This window comes from Grus americana, chromosome 1 (assembly GCF_028858705.1).
Source record: "Grus americana isolate bGruAme1 chromosome 1, bGruAme1.mat, whole genome shotgun sequence".
Classification (NCBI taxonomy): domain Eukaryota; kingdom Metazoa; phylum Chordata; class Aves; order Gruiformes; family Gruidae; genus Grus; species Grus americana.
Genome location: NC_072852.1, coordinates 185,020,005 through 185,036,377, shown reverse-complemented (window position 1 = coordinate 185,036,377; position 16,373 = coordinate 185,020,005). Strand labels below are relative to the sequence as shown.

The 16,373-nt window shown below is 40.6% G+C and overlaps 1 protein-coding gene across 7 annotated transcripts in view; it reads left to right on the top strand.

The window, feature by feature from the left end:
• The window catches only part of ELF1 (E74 like ETS transcription factor 1), an 88,926-nt gene that overhangs the window by 57,802 nt on the left and 14,751 nt on the right, over positions 1–16,373 (top strand). For all 7 annotated transcript variants that reach the window (XM_054825430.1, XM_054829822.1, XM_054828057.1 and 4 more), the window contains exons 3-6: positions 409–583; positions 8,283–8,390; positions 8,996–9,160; positions 14,045–14,128. In XM_054825430.1, the coding sequence (XP_054681405.1) occupies positions 409–583; positions 8,283–8,390; positions 8,996–9,160; positions 14,045–14,128 (532 nt within the window). The remainder of the gene's footprint in view (positions 1–408; positions 584–8,282; positions 8,391–8,995; positions 9,161–14,044; positions 14,129–16,373) is intronic.

Sequence of the window (16,373 nt, the reverse complement as noted above, 5' to 3'; positions counted from 1 at the left end):
CCTGATAGCTACAGGACTCCTCTCCCCCAGCTTGACGGGAAGAGCAAAAGATTAGGGTGCTTGCAGCAAGCTGCTTGCCCAGTATTATTGCCAGCAGAGTTTACGGTGCTGTGCCACTCTGTATTGTCAGCTTTTATCCTGCAAAATGCTGTCGTGGGAGTCTGGTATTACCTACTGGAGTGAAGTCAGTATATTAGACCACTACAGTGATATTCGGTCTCTGGCCCATAGCAGAACACTGCTGCTACTTAGTTTTATGTGCTAAAATCATCTTGTTCTTTGGTATTCTCTCCTGATGGCCTAATATTCAAGAGGTGTAGTATAGGTCTGTTGTATTAATCAGTAAGTGGTTTGATTGGATGCAGTCTAACTACCATTATTTTAATTTTCTTTTTTCCACCTCCCCAGCTTGGTGATCCATCTATTTTCCCTGCTGTCATCGTGGAGCATGTTCCTAGTGCAGACCTCCTACACAACTACTCTGGCTTAACCTGCGTGGATGAACCTAGTGACATGATCACTGAGAGCTCTCTGGACGTCGCAGAAGAGCAAATTATAGAAGATGATGATATCACCCTCACAGGTTGGCAATAAAAATGTTTCTGTGCCATGTTTTTGCACCAAGGTGGCTGTAGCTAATGGTGGAAAAAAGCTTAATGACAAAAAAACCACAGGAAACAAAATTATAGTCGTATTGAATGCTGTTAATTATGTACAAGACAGAGAAAATGGCATTAATACCATAAGCAGGTGGCTTGCAATCCCAGCTGCACAGCTGATAACAGTTAAGAGTTTCATCCATCAACAGAGATTAAGACAGAGTCCTGCTCAGAGTACCAATAAGATTTTTCTTTGCTCTTCACAGGATTTTTTTGCTGTTACTTAATGGTTGGTATGTACCTAAGTAAACGTGCATACCAAAAAGCAGGAATATGCTGCTTGAGTAGATGTACTATTTTTAGTTTCCTGAGGGTATACAATTAGCCATAAAATGTGCACATTAGCATGACTTACTGGTGTAAGTATGCTCAGCATAGTATTCATTTTGGATCTCTAGTAATGATTAACACTTAAAATACAGATGTAAATTCTCTTAGAAAAGGTAGCCCCACAGAGAAAACAATTCTCAAGAGGCAGGCTTGAAGATCTGTCACTTTTTTTTTTTTCTTTTTTAAACCAACTCCTCATTGAATGCATGCATTTGAAGCATTTTTGTAGAATGAGTCTGAAAGGTGGGGTAGATACTTCACAGAGTGAGGATCTTGTTTCTGTGTCTTATTTCAGCCATCAGGCTCCATACCTGGCCTGTCTCCAGGGCTGGAGATAGCTTGCTGGTTTCAATCCTGGTTTTGACATTATTTCCAAAGGCATACTCTGATACAATCTTTTACCACCAAAAGCAAAACAAAAGCTCAACAAAACTTGACATGAGGAACAGTTCATAGAGTAAATAGACATGAGCTGTTCTCAGTAAATGGTTTTATCTGATAAATATGGCTCCTTTTTTTTTCTTAGTAGTGAATTATCTGTGAACAGACTGTGACCGTACAAATAAGTTAGCTGATTATTCAAGAAGGTTTTACATACTTAAACATTATTTCAAGTTGAGATCTCTTGCCAACTATTCACTTGCTATTCATATTAATTATTCACACTGCAACTGGCATTTCCTCAGTGTGTTACTGAAGCACCGTTTAGTGTGGCTGTGTGAATTTTTCATAGTGGATCGTTTTTATGAATCCATATTCACTGTGATATATTGTGTGTGAATTTTTACTTGCATGAGTAATTGTGAAACTCCACTTTTGTGAATGTTCCTATTAACATTTTTTTTGTTGCTGGTCACATGAGAAGGGTTTGCAAATTGCTGCCAGAGACTGAAAATATGTAATCCTTGTAACCGATGGTGTCCAAGGGTTTCTGGGATACTTCGGAGGCAGACAAGTACGGTATTGTTCCCATCATCCATTGTAGTTCAAGCAATCTGGTTTTCTTTAAAGGCAAAGTCCTTAGAAAACCAGAGCTGCCACTTTGCAGAGGTTATTGTTGTGAAGGAGACTTTAACTGATTACCTGTTTCACACTCTCCATCCCGCTAGCTACTGTGAGTGCTGTGGCTTTCTTTGGAAAAGAAAGCGCCTGGTTTTGCAGCGCTGGATGAGCCCAGGCTGGGCAGGGACCAGCGCCGCTGCTGAAGGCTCCTGCTCAGGATGCAAGAAGGGCAGTGCTGGCAGCTTAGCCCCCGGCTTCTGGCAGAGAGCCATCCTGCCTGACTCAAGTAGGGGCAGAATTTGGCGGCCCAGGGGTGCAAAGGCACCCCGTGGGAGGTGAGGAGAGGACAGTGGGGAAGAAGCCCCCCGTCTCCCTCCTGCCCGCTGCAGGCAAGCATCAGCTGTGGCCACAGCTGCCCGCTTGAACTGCAAGTCTGGCCATGGGAGAGACCCGGTTCAAGGATGGCTTGCTGTAGGCTGCCTCTGAAATGGGGCTAATCATAACTGAAATTTCCCACCTACTCTATTTTTCAGCTGATTTCTTTTTTTTTCTCCCTTCTTTGAAGTTCCTGTCTTGATTTTTTTTTCTCCCCCCCCCCATGGGGCATGTTTGCTCTCAACAGTGAAATGCGTTGTTTTGCTCTTTGAAGTTTGTACCAGTCTTTTCAGTCAGTTCCACGTTATGTCTTTGGGAAAGGATCAGACATTATAAAGACTGTACTAATTCCACATTAAAATATTAATGAGGCTGAAGTTCACAGCAAAATGAAACTCAAACCATCATCATTTGTGACTAAACATTACTGAGAAATATGTAGGAATTTTTTTTTAAGTTACTAGTTTTTCAGTGAATGTTACTAGTTTTTCAGTTACTGTTTTATGTCATATGTTAAGCTTCTCTTTTCTCCTAATCTAACAAAGTAGTAGTAGGTCTCCTGAAACTGAAGCAATTAGTTTTTAGGGATCTGTCTGCAGAATGATGGATGCTGGTAGGTTTTTCCATCTATAAAATATAGCTTCAGCCCTTCAAAATCACAGCAGTGATTACTTACCTATAGTATAAATTATAATCTGCAGAAAACTGTAAGAACAGCATCTGTTTCACATGAAACTGCTGAAAGATGACTAACATCCAGCTTTTTAGTTATGTTAACACACGTAGTTTTATAATGAATAGGCAGACCTGCCTTATCACCCTCCTTTCTAAAAGCACTTTTCCCTGGAAAAATTTAAATGGCAATTTTTATGGTCAGTTTGTTGCCAATGTTATGGGACTTTTAAGTGATTAACTGTCATGTAGGAAAGGGTGATTAACAAAATAAATTGGAGCATTGGCTTTGAATGAAGCTTTATCTCTAAAGGGAATATTGAATTTTGGGTTTTTTTCTCTGAAAAATACAGGCGATAATGTTTTGTGCAGAATAAATTCTAGCCCAACTTGTCAGATGACACAATTTGTTACACTTTATTTATCTTTCTAATGTAACTAATTATGGTTACAAGATTCATAGGAAGGAGGAACTAATTGGATTATGTAACTTCCTGAAAAAAATTTAAATTTTTTTTTAACTTTACCATGTCTCTCCAGTTTAATTTAGAAAAATAACAGTTAATCAAACTCTGCCATTTTGTGGTTCACCTGTTCTGTTATTGTTTTGATGAGATAAGGGAAGCGGCTGCACTGAGACAGTTTGGGGGGATGAGGGAGGAGGGACAGAAATTTTGCGCTTAGATGCCCCATGTCCTAGTCTGTATCGGCAGCATGGAAATGTTCATTTTCATAGATCAATAATGGTGCTTAATAACCAGTTCAGAAGTTATTTTACAGCATTTTGACGTTCCATAGTGTTTGGCTTGTACATTTGGCAAAGCTATAGCATTCATGGCCCAAGCCAAGCTTGGTCAGGTAGGAGAATGAAGGCAAAGAGATGTTAGGCGCTGCAGTCCCACACAAACCCAGCATCTTCAATGATTATTTATGATGCTACAAAGAAATCCAAAGGATTAGTTGGGTGGAAACTGAACTTCAGTGTTAATCCGTGAGGATTTTGAGTTGACGAGATGCCAATTGTTTAAAAAAAAAAAAAAAGAAAAAAGAAAAAAAAAGAGGGGGTAAGGTTTCAGTTACTTCATAAAGAAATCATTCACTGCTGCACGTAGCATCTGGTTAAAACAGTGAGCGTTTTTTCATATAGCTCCTGAATGAGATAATTTTCCTTACAAATTTTAAAGCCTTATTTAAGAAAAGAACATGGAGTGATGTGTAGATTTCCCGAAATACCTGTTGTCTTAAACTCTGTTTTCCAGTGTCAGTTAACAATTAGCTCAGAGTTGATACTAAAAAGCAATTGCTTAAATTTAACAGCCAGCTATTCTGCAAAAGGGGGCTCCGTCTGTGTTTAATGGATCTCTTGCTACTTTCAGCAAGCTTAGATTTCTTCTGACGTTACTTTGAGGCTCTGTGGTCCCTGTTTTTGTTGATAGTAAAACCAACACTGAATTTAAATACAGCTGTGGCTAGCACAGTCCTTATCTTGGCTCGGACAAGGACTTGTGTTGTCCGCTCTCCGGAGCTGCCGGCCACTGGGGAAGCGACAAGAGTGAGATGGGACTGCGGAAAGTGGTGTAAGGCTCTCAAAGATAGGCTAGGCATGAGTAGGGAAAGCAGGACTTTGGACTGAGGCGGGGAGCTCGCAGCATGAGGTGTAGTTTTTCTTTCTCCACCAGGTGAGCAGAGCAGAAAGCTGTGTTTGGGCAAGCCTTGCACTAACGGCGAGCGCTGATTCATAGTGAACCTGGATTCGCAGGAACTGCACTGTAATTGGTGTGCAGATACAGAGGCTTACATTTGTGGCTTGCTCAGATAAACAAGAATGTGTAGAGTACCCTGGGAAAAAAATGAAGTTACTTTTGGGTGTGGTTTTCCTTTTTCTCCCCCCCCCTTTTTTGCCCTTCTTTTTCTCCTTCTCCCCCTTTCTTTTTTCCTTTTCTCCTTCTCTCCTCCCCCCTTTTTTCCTCTTTTTTAATTTCTACCTATTTAAGATAACATTTGAAATCTGATGCTTCTCAGAAATGACCTCCACCACTGCCATTCTTCCAGCTGTGACTTTGCCAAAGTGTAACAAATAAGCTATTTCATCCCAATTCTTCTTAAATTTGTGACTGTATCATAACTGCCAGAGATTGGAATACCCTTTTGCAACATTAAGAGAAAAACTAAAATAACAGACACCAACTTGCCTTTGGTAGTTAAGTTGGTTATCTCTGAGCACTGTCTCAAGTGATGCAAATTAGCTTCTTGCTGCTAGTAGGACAGACAGGAGCTTGATCTGCTCTGTGCAGTACCCTACACCTTGTTTGTGTTAGCTCTTGAGTTCTTCTAATTCAACTTGCTAACCCAGCAAAACCCAAAAAACTTTTCAGCCATTTTATAAAGCTAAATTATCTCGCTGCCTGATCATAAAAAGCGTGAAGCCTGGCTTGTGTTACGTGACAGGGGTTTGGATTACAAACCAGGGGCAGAGATGGGAGGAAGAACCACAGCCCTTGTTTTTTCAGCAACAGGGAAATACTCATTTGGCTCAAACCACCTTGTGAAGTCATCATCTAAGAAGAGGCTTGAAGGGTGTTAGCAAGGGCATTAATGTGGTTAAGAAACTCACTTTTGCCATTCTGTATCTGTGGATAGACAGCTGGCACTCCCTATGTTTTTTGAGAGTATCAAATTATATTTTATTTTATTTATGTGACTATAAGTTCCTTTCATTAGCCTTGGATATGGGTGGTTGATTTTTAGCCACACGGTGTAACAGCTGGCTACCTCTGCCTCACCTGCCATTATTCAGAGTGAAGAATTGACTCTGCTCTGTCACGTCAGTGCCTGAAAGCAAGCGGGAGGGTTTGCTCCTTGTACAGCTCTTGCTGAGGAAAGAGCAAACAGCAGCTGCTGCCTCCTCCCTGCCTGCAGCACTGAGAACCAGGGGTACCACTGCTGGATTTTAAAATTAAGTGGCAGCGTAAACCAGCCCTAGTCAATGGCTTCGGCTGAGCTGGATTGTGGCAGGTTACCTCCCTGTCCGTTCAGACGACGTCACAGCTGATGACAGCTGCTTTGGCAGTGCCATGTGCTTATATTTAGGGCGACATCCTTATCGTGGTCTTCGTTATGCTAGTAGATGTTATGGAAAGTTCCCATCCAGATAAAACATAGAACCAGAAGCGACCAGGTCAGCACTGCTGGGCCAAGCGTGAGCGTGCCTGCAGACTGCGTGGGCTGCGCTGGGCTCACTCTCCTCCTCAGCTGGCCGGGCATTCCCTAGGGATGTTGCTGGGCTCTTGGGGCTGAGAGGCTCCGCGGCTGAGCCCCTGAGCCTGCGAGCTGCACGACAAAAGTGTCAGGGGTTTGCTGCCCCATTTCGCTCTATGGCTTCCCAAGCCAGGTCCCTAGTCCATACTCACTACCTCCCCTTTTCTCTTCATGCTGTCCTCCTCCCCAGCTCTGTGTTCCTCATTTCTTAAGCCTGTTTGGAGACGTCAGCCAGGAGGTGCAGATCCTTAACTGTCTGAGTGTCCGTGCAAGACGTGGGGTGGAGGGGGTCCTGTAGACAACAGGGTGAGTTGCTGTGTGGCTCAGGGGTTCCCAACGCCCAACTACTTTATTCTTTCTTAAGCCTGAGCCTCTGAGGCTTGGGGCATGGTAGGACTAACTAAGGTCAAGAAAAAATCCAGAAGGTAAGGAGGCTTCTCCTGAGCTCCATGTGCTGCCTGTAAATCACGGCTGGGTGGAGGATAGAGGGCTGATGTGTGGATGTCTGCATTCATCTTTGCCCTCTCCTAATGATACAATTGCTGAAGCTGTAAATATTTGAGGTTAAACTGAGCTTTTTTTGTTTGGTTGTTTTTTTAATTGCGTGATTGTTTAGTGCTAGTGAGCTGGGTGCTTTGTTGTTACTGTGATATTTTGATTTTTTCTTTTTAAAGTATAGAAATTCTGGCATAAACCTCTTGCTTTGAGGCAAAGAAGAAATGTTCCAAGGTCATTGCATTGTGTTTTACGGTGCATTTTTGCTTGCTCTGTCAGTCAGTCCTTTTTTTTTTTTTTTTTTTTTTTTTTTTGGTGACTGCCCCACCCAAAATTCCTCAAAGCTAAGCAGGGAGAGAGGGCGTGAAGCTGACTCATTGCCAGACTGAGAAAGTAACTGAGGTTCATTGGTGTCCTAAGGAGGGGAATACTAATACACCCTTTTGTACTGCTTTTATAGACGCAAGTGAGTTTCCTACCATAGCTTCAAATTTGTGTGAAAGGGTAAGGAAGCCTGGCCTGTACATTTCCATCCAACAAAGAGTAATTTCTAAAAGGGTGTGTTAAACAATTCTAAAGGTTTACAGTACCAAGTACTGGAACTAACGTCGAACTTATTTGTCATGCTACAATTATTTTGAAAAAAATCCTCTGGTAAGGTACTCCTTCAGTCAAACCAATATTATCTTCTTGGACAGCTGTTATTTTGCAAAATGATACTTTATTGGATTTTTTTGGTGTGTAGCTTCAGGTGAGCTTAATTATAAATGAATGTTCAAGAGCTTTGGATTTGTCTAATGACCACCCTCATGAGATCGATGAGGGATTGTCTAGTAGTCAACATTTTTCAAAAGTTTGCCAGCCCTCTGTATTGCTTTTTGTGTTTTATGTTTGCTTTCCCATGTGTTCCTGGAACCTGCTCTCTTAGCCCTACCTCTAATCCCCATGAATTTGAATGGTTGAGGATTCAGTTACACCTTTAGATCATATGCTCTCTAACAGAAGTTGTGGAATATTTTCTTGTCTGTCCTCCAGGCCAAATGACATGATATTTTTGGTGAGCATCTCATAATTATGAAATTCACTTCTTTTGGACCAACCTAAGAAGAAAGTAGCAATATTGGGGTTTTTAAAGGATACTGTCTGGAATATTGTTTGTGGTAGTGATATTTCTTAGGGTTCATGGGTGTTGTGTTTTAATGCATATGCTTGATCAGCAAAGAGAGGGGTTAGAAAGATGAGGCAGAAACAAATGGTTTGTGTTGGGTTTGTTTTTTTTTTTTTTAATAGATGCAATCTGAAGAATGTAGTGCATTAAATAAATGATAGCAGTGTGCATTTTCTCCCCAGCTAACCAGTTACAGCTCAGCTAGTAGAAGACTGTGTTTACTACCTTTTTTTTTCTAGAAATGAAATAGGAATAAATATCATGTTAAGCTCTAAGTCCAGTTTGTAGCTCGTTAAGAATTGCTTTTTCTCTCTTGCTTTTAGTTGAAGCATCTTGTCATAATGGAGATGAAACAATGGAAACAATCGAGGCTGCTGAAGCACTTCTCAATATGGACTCCCCTGGTCCTATGTTGGATGAAAAAAGAATAGGTAAGTTTTTTATGAAAGCAAATCCAATCTGTATTTGCCTTGCTTACTTGTGAAAGAAGGAGGGATTCAGTGCAGCATGGTTGCATGGAATTGGTAAGATTATTTTGCTTCCAGGTAGACTTTACATACATAGTTTGGGTATTGGAAATCCAGTGTTGTATGCAATGAAGGATTTCATTGCCATGCCAGCGTTGAACAGGTAAGGAAAGAATCAAACATTACAGAGGGAAAGTGTGAATGAAGTTGGATGGTTTAGATTGCAGTATTTTGTTTAGCTGATAGAGGATTAGTCTGTTTATGTTGCCAAGATAAAAGAATATACGCTTACATCTGCAGATTGCCTTAAATACGAATAAAAATGTGTGATCACCAAATGTGCTTTTTGAGGGAGTGGGTTGTATCATTAAATTATTGTATTTTAATAGTGCTTCTGCTTGTTTAAAATGTCGGCACATATATTGCATTATGAATTAGTCTTCCATGAAGGCCTTAAGTGTCATATTTTTATTTTATTCTATATTTACACTTTTGCTCTTAAAAAAAAAAAAGCTTTTGAAAGTCCTTGTGGCTGTGTGAAAATATTCCTATTGTCCCTTTCCCTTAAGCAACTATGTTTGGCACAACTGAAGATGATGATATGGTGGCTCCTATTACACACGTGTCAGTCACGCTTGATGGGATTCCTGAGGTGGTGGAAGTTCACCAAGCCCCAGACCCTTACGCTGAATCACCAGAGACTCCAGAGTTTGAACAACCAAAGAAGAAAAAAGGTAAGATGCTACTGGAGAACAGCATCGTGGCATAGGGGAGCAGTGGGCAGCATTCTCGCCTCCCCTGTGGGTGTCTGGAACCATTCTGAGTGTCAGGTCAAAATCACTGAGAGGGCTCAGCTAGAAATACAGATAAAGTGTTTTCTTACTGGGTAGTGTGAGCACAGATACTAGTGCTTAGGCACTAATGATGTTGGAGAAGTAGCAATGATGGCTTTTATCCCACAGGAAATATGAATCTCTACTTGTTCTATTTATAGTTTCCTCCTCAGAACAGAATTGCAATACAAGCTATAGAGCTTTTGTTACTGTGAATCCTGAAGTACTTCAATTAGCTCTTCTTTAGCTTCAACTAAAGATACTTGATCTGCTCAGAATATGGGATGAGAATGAGGAGGGGTTTTTAGCTTTTACTTAAATATTAATGATTTCATTTTATTTTTTTAAAATAGCTGCATGCTATGGTAAGTGTTAGTCCCATTTGTGGTATATAACATACACACAGCATCCACTGAGTGATGTTCCATTGGCGTGAGTGCTGTGCCAAAGAGTAATGAAGTGGTGTTAGTCAGACCTTCTGCCCCTTTTTTGCCCACCCTGCTTCAGCGTGGACCCCATCAGAGGTCCTGAAGCTGATGTCTGTACTGGAAAGGAGTCATGCGGTGCAGGCCGATGTGAGGTGCTGTTGCAACAAATTTTAAAAAAGAAAAATAAACCAAGAGAGTTATGTTTCTGGAACTAATCCTAGGGCTGAATCAGAGCATTAGGACTCTGACAGGTTCCCCTGTGAAAAAACAGGGCTTCTGCTACCCAGTCATATTCCTGCTGAACAAGAGTGCATTTTTGCCGCTACTTCCAAATGTTGGGAGTTGTTATCTCTGAGAGAGAGAGCATATTGGCCTGTGGAGATGTTGGGGAAGCCTCCTGAACCCTGCATGTGTCACAAGATCTGGTAGGGGACGGGTGTGGGTCGGGAAGTCTGATTCCCGTAAGAAAGCTGAACTGAAACTGCTGTGGAGGAGAGCTTTACCAGCAGCTGCCCCGAGAGTGCTGCTGGGGAAACTACCGTGCTGTGCACACTACTGCGAGATAACCAACCGTAAGAGGATTTTAAACTGATTTTTTTTGTTGTTTGTTTGTTCTTTTCTTCTTAACATTGGCTGCTATGTGGGTCAAAACAAGGAGCCGCTGTCTGCCAGACATTTAACCTCCTTGGCTTGATGCTTTCATACCCTCTTTCGTGTTGTGCTTCTGCTTACTCCCACTCCTTCCTCCTCCCTCGCTGGTTAGAAAAACAGTTGCTTCACAGCAAATGTGTGTGTTTGGTCTTGACACTTACATCAGATAGAAAAAATACTAGAAAAGATGCATCAGCCTCATGTCTCAGTAACTACTGGTTTTCAATGAAGTTGAGAATTCATGAGGTAGATGGCATGATCAGAGTCATGCTGAAGTGTTACTTCAAAGTGTCCAGGGATTTGTAAGGCATTGGTGTACAATAATTACTGCAAAATGTTATAAATTTTGCAGTGTACTTTAGGATGACATGCAGTGTATGTGGGACGTTCTTTTTGTTTTGTGGTGGGTTTTTTGGGGTTTTTTTTAAAGTGTAGTCTGTTTCCATTCCTTTGGTCAGTTTTGTGGCATGGCAAAGGACCGTGGTGATTCTCCCCTATCCATACCGCTCGTGATTTTGTAGACTTCTAGCATATATAACCCATCAGCTAAACTTACACGATTGCATCATGCAGAGCATTGCCAGCAAACTGAGACAGAATGGCACTGCCAAGTAGTGCTCCTCCAAGAAAAATGTTCTCCAGTAGTGATGAGGTGATTTCACTTCCTTTCCTCATGGGCCTTACTGCTGCAGCAAAAGAGCTGTATCCACCCATATGCTCAACTTCCAAACCTATGTTCAGCATGATGTTTGTTCTCACAAATGTCTGAACACTGAGCTGCCGAATACAGATCAGAAAGACAGGAAAAACAAAGGCATGTCAGAGAAAGAAACTTGGAGATTTGCTATACTCATACCTTCAGTCCCATTTTTGCTATGGAGGTATCTGGCAGTAGGTGATCACATAAGGTACATACATGTTATATTTTAGATACATACTATTTATTGTGTTTTTACATACATTATATTTCTTAAACAAAAACCACTGAAAACAATGCAAGAAAATGTATTGAACTTTTTCTGATGTGGTATAAAATATTTAATTGGGATGAGCATCTCACTGTCTAAATATCACACTAATTTGTAGCATGAATTTCTAACCTGAAATGTTTTTGCAACCATGGAAATAGGAAAGTGGGAATACCAATTATATATTTCATTAGCTATACAAAATTATGGTAGCCCCACATAAGGCTTAGCTCTTGCATGTTCTTCATCCTTCCCCTTTGTAAAATTCTCTCCTAAAAAGGAATTTAGTGATGTACTCTGAAAGGTAACAAATTCATGCTCTATTGAACCAAAGGAGGAAGTGTGCTAATGCTTAATGTGCTTTCAGAAAATATCTTCTTTTAAACAAAGGAAACATATCTTGTGTGTCTCTGTTAACTATGTTTTTGATGGTATCAGTCAGCGCCTGGAGATACAGCTCACAGGGTTGTCTAAACCCATCGTCTTAAGTATCTCTAGCCCAGATATAGAGCAGTAACATCAATACCTTTCTGTAAACAAGTTTCACATTCTTCACTGATTTCTAATTTTGGATGGGTTTTGTTCTGGTAGAGGACTCTCCAGATAGGATGTCCTGAAGTAGTCTAGGCTGAAGTAAGAGAACCTAGCATTGCTGTAGCAGTAGTATTCATATTTGGTAGTAGCCTAGGTTATCCCTAATCAGAAGTGCATAAATTCTGTGTGATCGGTACTTAGGTTTCCTGAAGTTGACCGACAGTAGTTCAGTCATGACCTAATTGAGCTCTTATCCACTTCATTTTCTTTTAAGAGCTGACCTTATTTGGACACAAGGTAATTAATGACATCAAAATAACACTCCCCACTTCTTAATGGCATACATTTATACCTGTACCAGAGGAGAAACAAGATGAGCTACAGAGTCTTCCCGTGACACAACTCTAAGGGGAGAAAAGTACTTGGCCAAAGTTACGCTGAGGGACTTCTTATGCAGTAGAAGCTGATCTATGCAAGAGTGACTTCATCTAGACTTTTTAGGGAAAACAGACGTTTCTGAAACGAGTAACGGTGAGTGGAACAAAGCTGCTAAAAGTGTACTCCAGTAGTTCTTTATCTTTTAATATGATGATACATGAAAAAAACCCAGTATTGTAGGATTTCCTGCCTCTCATCTTCATTCAAATCACAGAAGACATTACTGGCCAAGACAGTGGCTGAACTTTGTGTCCCATCCTCAGTCATGAATCCTGTCTGAATAGAAGCAAGAAGATAAGAGGACTCCAGGCATTATTAGAGTTTCCTCACTGTAGCACTCTCAACTAGCTGTTCCTCCTCCCTCATGCCCTGTCAAAAAAAAAGGGAGAGAAAGAAAAAGGTGCAAAGGTGGATTTAGGGAGTCTGCTAATGTCGAAAGGTGAGTGCTTAAGCCAGTGTTTCTTATGACTTCTTTGTAGATACCTGGAAGTCTAGAACAAAGTAGACGGTGCAGGTTGGCTCTCAGCATTTTTTTTTCAGAGCTAGTGGAAAAACCCTCACTCTTACTCTGCAGCAGAGCCATTTCCTTACTAAAACAGCCCCTGAAAACAAAACCAAAAGTAGAATGTGATAGTTTATGGGACTGCACAGGCCTGTTGGTCCTGCCTCTATAGAACATAAACTCTTTGGAAATGCAATAAATAGGAGATACAGGAGAAACATATTTCTAGTGCAAGTAGCATATTGTTCTAATTAAAGATCTAAAGAAAAATATTTTTATTTTTCTCTGAGTCCTGTGTCTGCTTGGTCTATTCTGCCTCTCAAAAGAGCAAAGGTAGTATGTGAATAATTTAGGTATTGTCAGTGTACTAAGGGCTCACTGCAAAGCCTGATAAGAGAAATTTTTATTTCATAAGAAAGTTCAGAACGTGTCTGAATAATTACATTACCTGTAAAAGTTACCATTGCAGGGAATGAGAACTACTAAAAGAATAGGTTCAAGGTTTTATATTGAAAAATACTTAAGGATGACTTACGTTTTTTTACTACACTTGTGTTTAAGTAGTTGATTTCTCAACATTTGCAAATGAATGCTCTTCATTCTTGTTACTGGTTGTAACTAAAGTCTTGCTTTCAGTCTTCCTCACCAGATAGAGCCACCATGACTTTAAAAACTGGTGTTTTTCAGAACCTGTTACTGATTCTGCTGGTCTTAAACAAACAAGTGACTTTCCTTTACCTGTAGCCACTGTTGAGAAAGGTGTAAAAGACAATAGGACTGAAAAATCTTTTCTTCACACAACAGTACAATTTGCTGCTGTCAGTGGAGACTTCCAGTGTACCAAATAAGCAGACAATTTTGTTTTCTCCCTAAATTCCTGTTTGGTGATGAGTGAACAAGATAGTGCTCTGTATTTTATCTAGCTTTTCCTATTTAAACTCTTGCCCACAGTTAATAGCTTATTCTTCTCATCTCATCTGTTTTAAGTGCTCTTCAGGAGTATCTAAAAAGCCACAGAAATTTCCAATGTACATGGACTTTGAAAAAGTGAGCAGAATCTTTACTAGAAGTACACTAAGAGTATAGGGGGTGCATTCCTGTTGTAGAAATTGAAGAAGTTCAGCACAAAACTGAGCTCCTAACTTACTAGAAATTGAATCCTCTCTGAATTGGGGAAACAAATCTCTTCCCTTTTTAGGTCCTTGTTCTTTTTTATTTCCTTTTTTTTTTAAGCTGCAGTTGACTTACTGGTGGTTCATTTCAGGGAAGAAGCCAAAACCATCTCGTCCCGAGTCCCCTACCACAACTCCAAACATATCTGTGAAAAAGAAAAACAAAGATGGAAAGGGTAAGTCAAAGACTCGTCACTGAAGTTTTTAAAAGAACATTGTTTCCGAGCGACCTGTAAAAAGAAAAAGTTCACTAGTTCTCTTGTGCTGTAAAACCAGCTCTTATGCTTGGGAGGTGGTTAACATTTCATCTTAAGGCAAGTAAAAAAATAGTGCACAAGTTTTCTTCGTGAAATATCCAGTTCCCAGAGAGAATAACATATTTGTCACTTTGGTTGCAAGGGTTCTTGGAAACTCTTCAACCCCACGCAGAGGCTGCTGCTTTTTGAGTGAAGTCTTGGGGAGCGCTTTGCATTGTATTAGTATGGTTATTTTGACAGATGATCTTTGAAAACGTTTTCCATCTGTCTGTGTCTAATTCTGCATGAGGAGCTAATCAAGGCTGCCAGTTGGCAACAGGAAGTACCAAGCCCTGAATGTTGAGGAAAGTTATAATGCAGCTTGAAGACTTGGGCAGAAAACTTGGAGTTTTGATACTTCTTCCATTTCTCCTGTATTTAAAAGGAAGAAGGAAAATAAATACCACTTAACTGATACAATAAATCATTTCCTCTGCTGTTCAGTAGTGCCTGTCAGTTTTTTCAACAACTCGGTTGCTTTGCTGTTGGGTCCAGCGCCCGTGCCCAGGCTGGCATCTGAATGGCAGCCTGATGCCCTGGCCCCCACCGCATTCTACTGCGCTTGGAGTGAGCTGAAAATGAGTGCCTGCATGCACGCCCGTGGACTGATGTGCTTGCGTGTGTGTAATACTTGCCAGGACAGAAGCCCAGCCAAACCTGGAAGGTGGTGCCACAAGAATATCAGGCTCTCTTGAAATCAGAAAAATTGCAGTACTGACAAACGAGTTTGGTTTTTTTTTTACTTTTGAAGAAGGATTTTCTGCAATAACAGGGGAAGAAAAACTGTTGGCAAGCAATAAATATCTAACAGGTTAATGCCAGCAATTTGGAGTATGCGTTGTTGCCTTTTTTTTTTTCTAAATTAAAACCTGATTTTGAAGTAAAAATGAAAGAAAAGTATCAGAGGAACCTCCAAGTAGTGCTCAAATAAAATAACAGAAGATATTAAAGCAGCTAGCCACAAAATTGAAAGGCATAAGAGTCTAATGTTTCTGTCGATGATAGCAAGGATACACCATATTTCATATTTGTCTATTGTTACAAAATTGCTAATTCAGAAGGAATTAAAAAGGAGCGTGTGGCCTGAAACCACTGCCTCTTACAAAAAAAAGCTACAACAAAAGCATTTGTTTTGCATTTTGAGGAACATAGAATTGAAGTAAAAGGGACATTAATATAACCGGCTGTAGCAGGGAAGCAGCTAGAGAATCATGAGAGTTGCCTGTCTCAGTATCCACAGTGTTCCCCGAAGGGGAACACGTATGCTAAAATCCCAAGCCCTCCATGTAATTATTTGATGCAATGCATGGAGAAAACTGAGTTTTCTGCATATTTCTTCTGCCGTTACTTAGAGGAGCTTAAAAATTCTGCCTGTGAGTAAAACAGAGGTGGTTTTTGCAGACAGTCCTCTTCACAGTGATTTTCAGTGGCTAAGCAGTGACAAATTTTCAGATTGCCCTGCTGCAGCTGAGCATTTTTAGTCTAGACTACAACAAAAGCACCCTGGATTAGATGGTAAGTGGCTGGGAATGCTCTCACTCCTGGCTGACATTCTGTCTTGCCTAAGCAGTCACAACCGTAAGCTGGGAGACATTTGTTGCAAAGGCACTGTTTTTTCTCTAGGAATGCTCACTTTTCAAGTTTCCAACTGCTGAAGGAGCTGCTAACATTTCGTACTGCCAGTGCTGGTGACTTTGCTGAATATTTGCAAAATATAGATTATAATACAGTAGCGTGGGAGTTTTAATTTGTAAGACACCTCCTTGTTGAAAAATATTCAGACTGGTGGTTATTAAAGTTGAAAGAACTGCTGGGTTAAATTGCAGCTAACGGAAGAGATCTTGTCCCCTTCTGATGCACTGGGCATCATTTTTTTGTGAAACTTAAATCTGCACACGCTGTCCTTGCTGTGTTTTTGCACGGCTACTTGTGGGAGGTGATAGTTTCATACGAGAAGTCTTTTCTTCCTTTCTCAGGCTAACAACATATCACTAAGAAGCTTACGTGCAGCTTCAAGTGTTCAAAAGAACATCAGATACCAAAAGCCTTAAAAAAAGCAGGAAAAAGGGTCTCATTAGTTATCTGAGTTTAGACTCCTTAAATGTGCTCTTGGAAAAAAAGAACA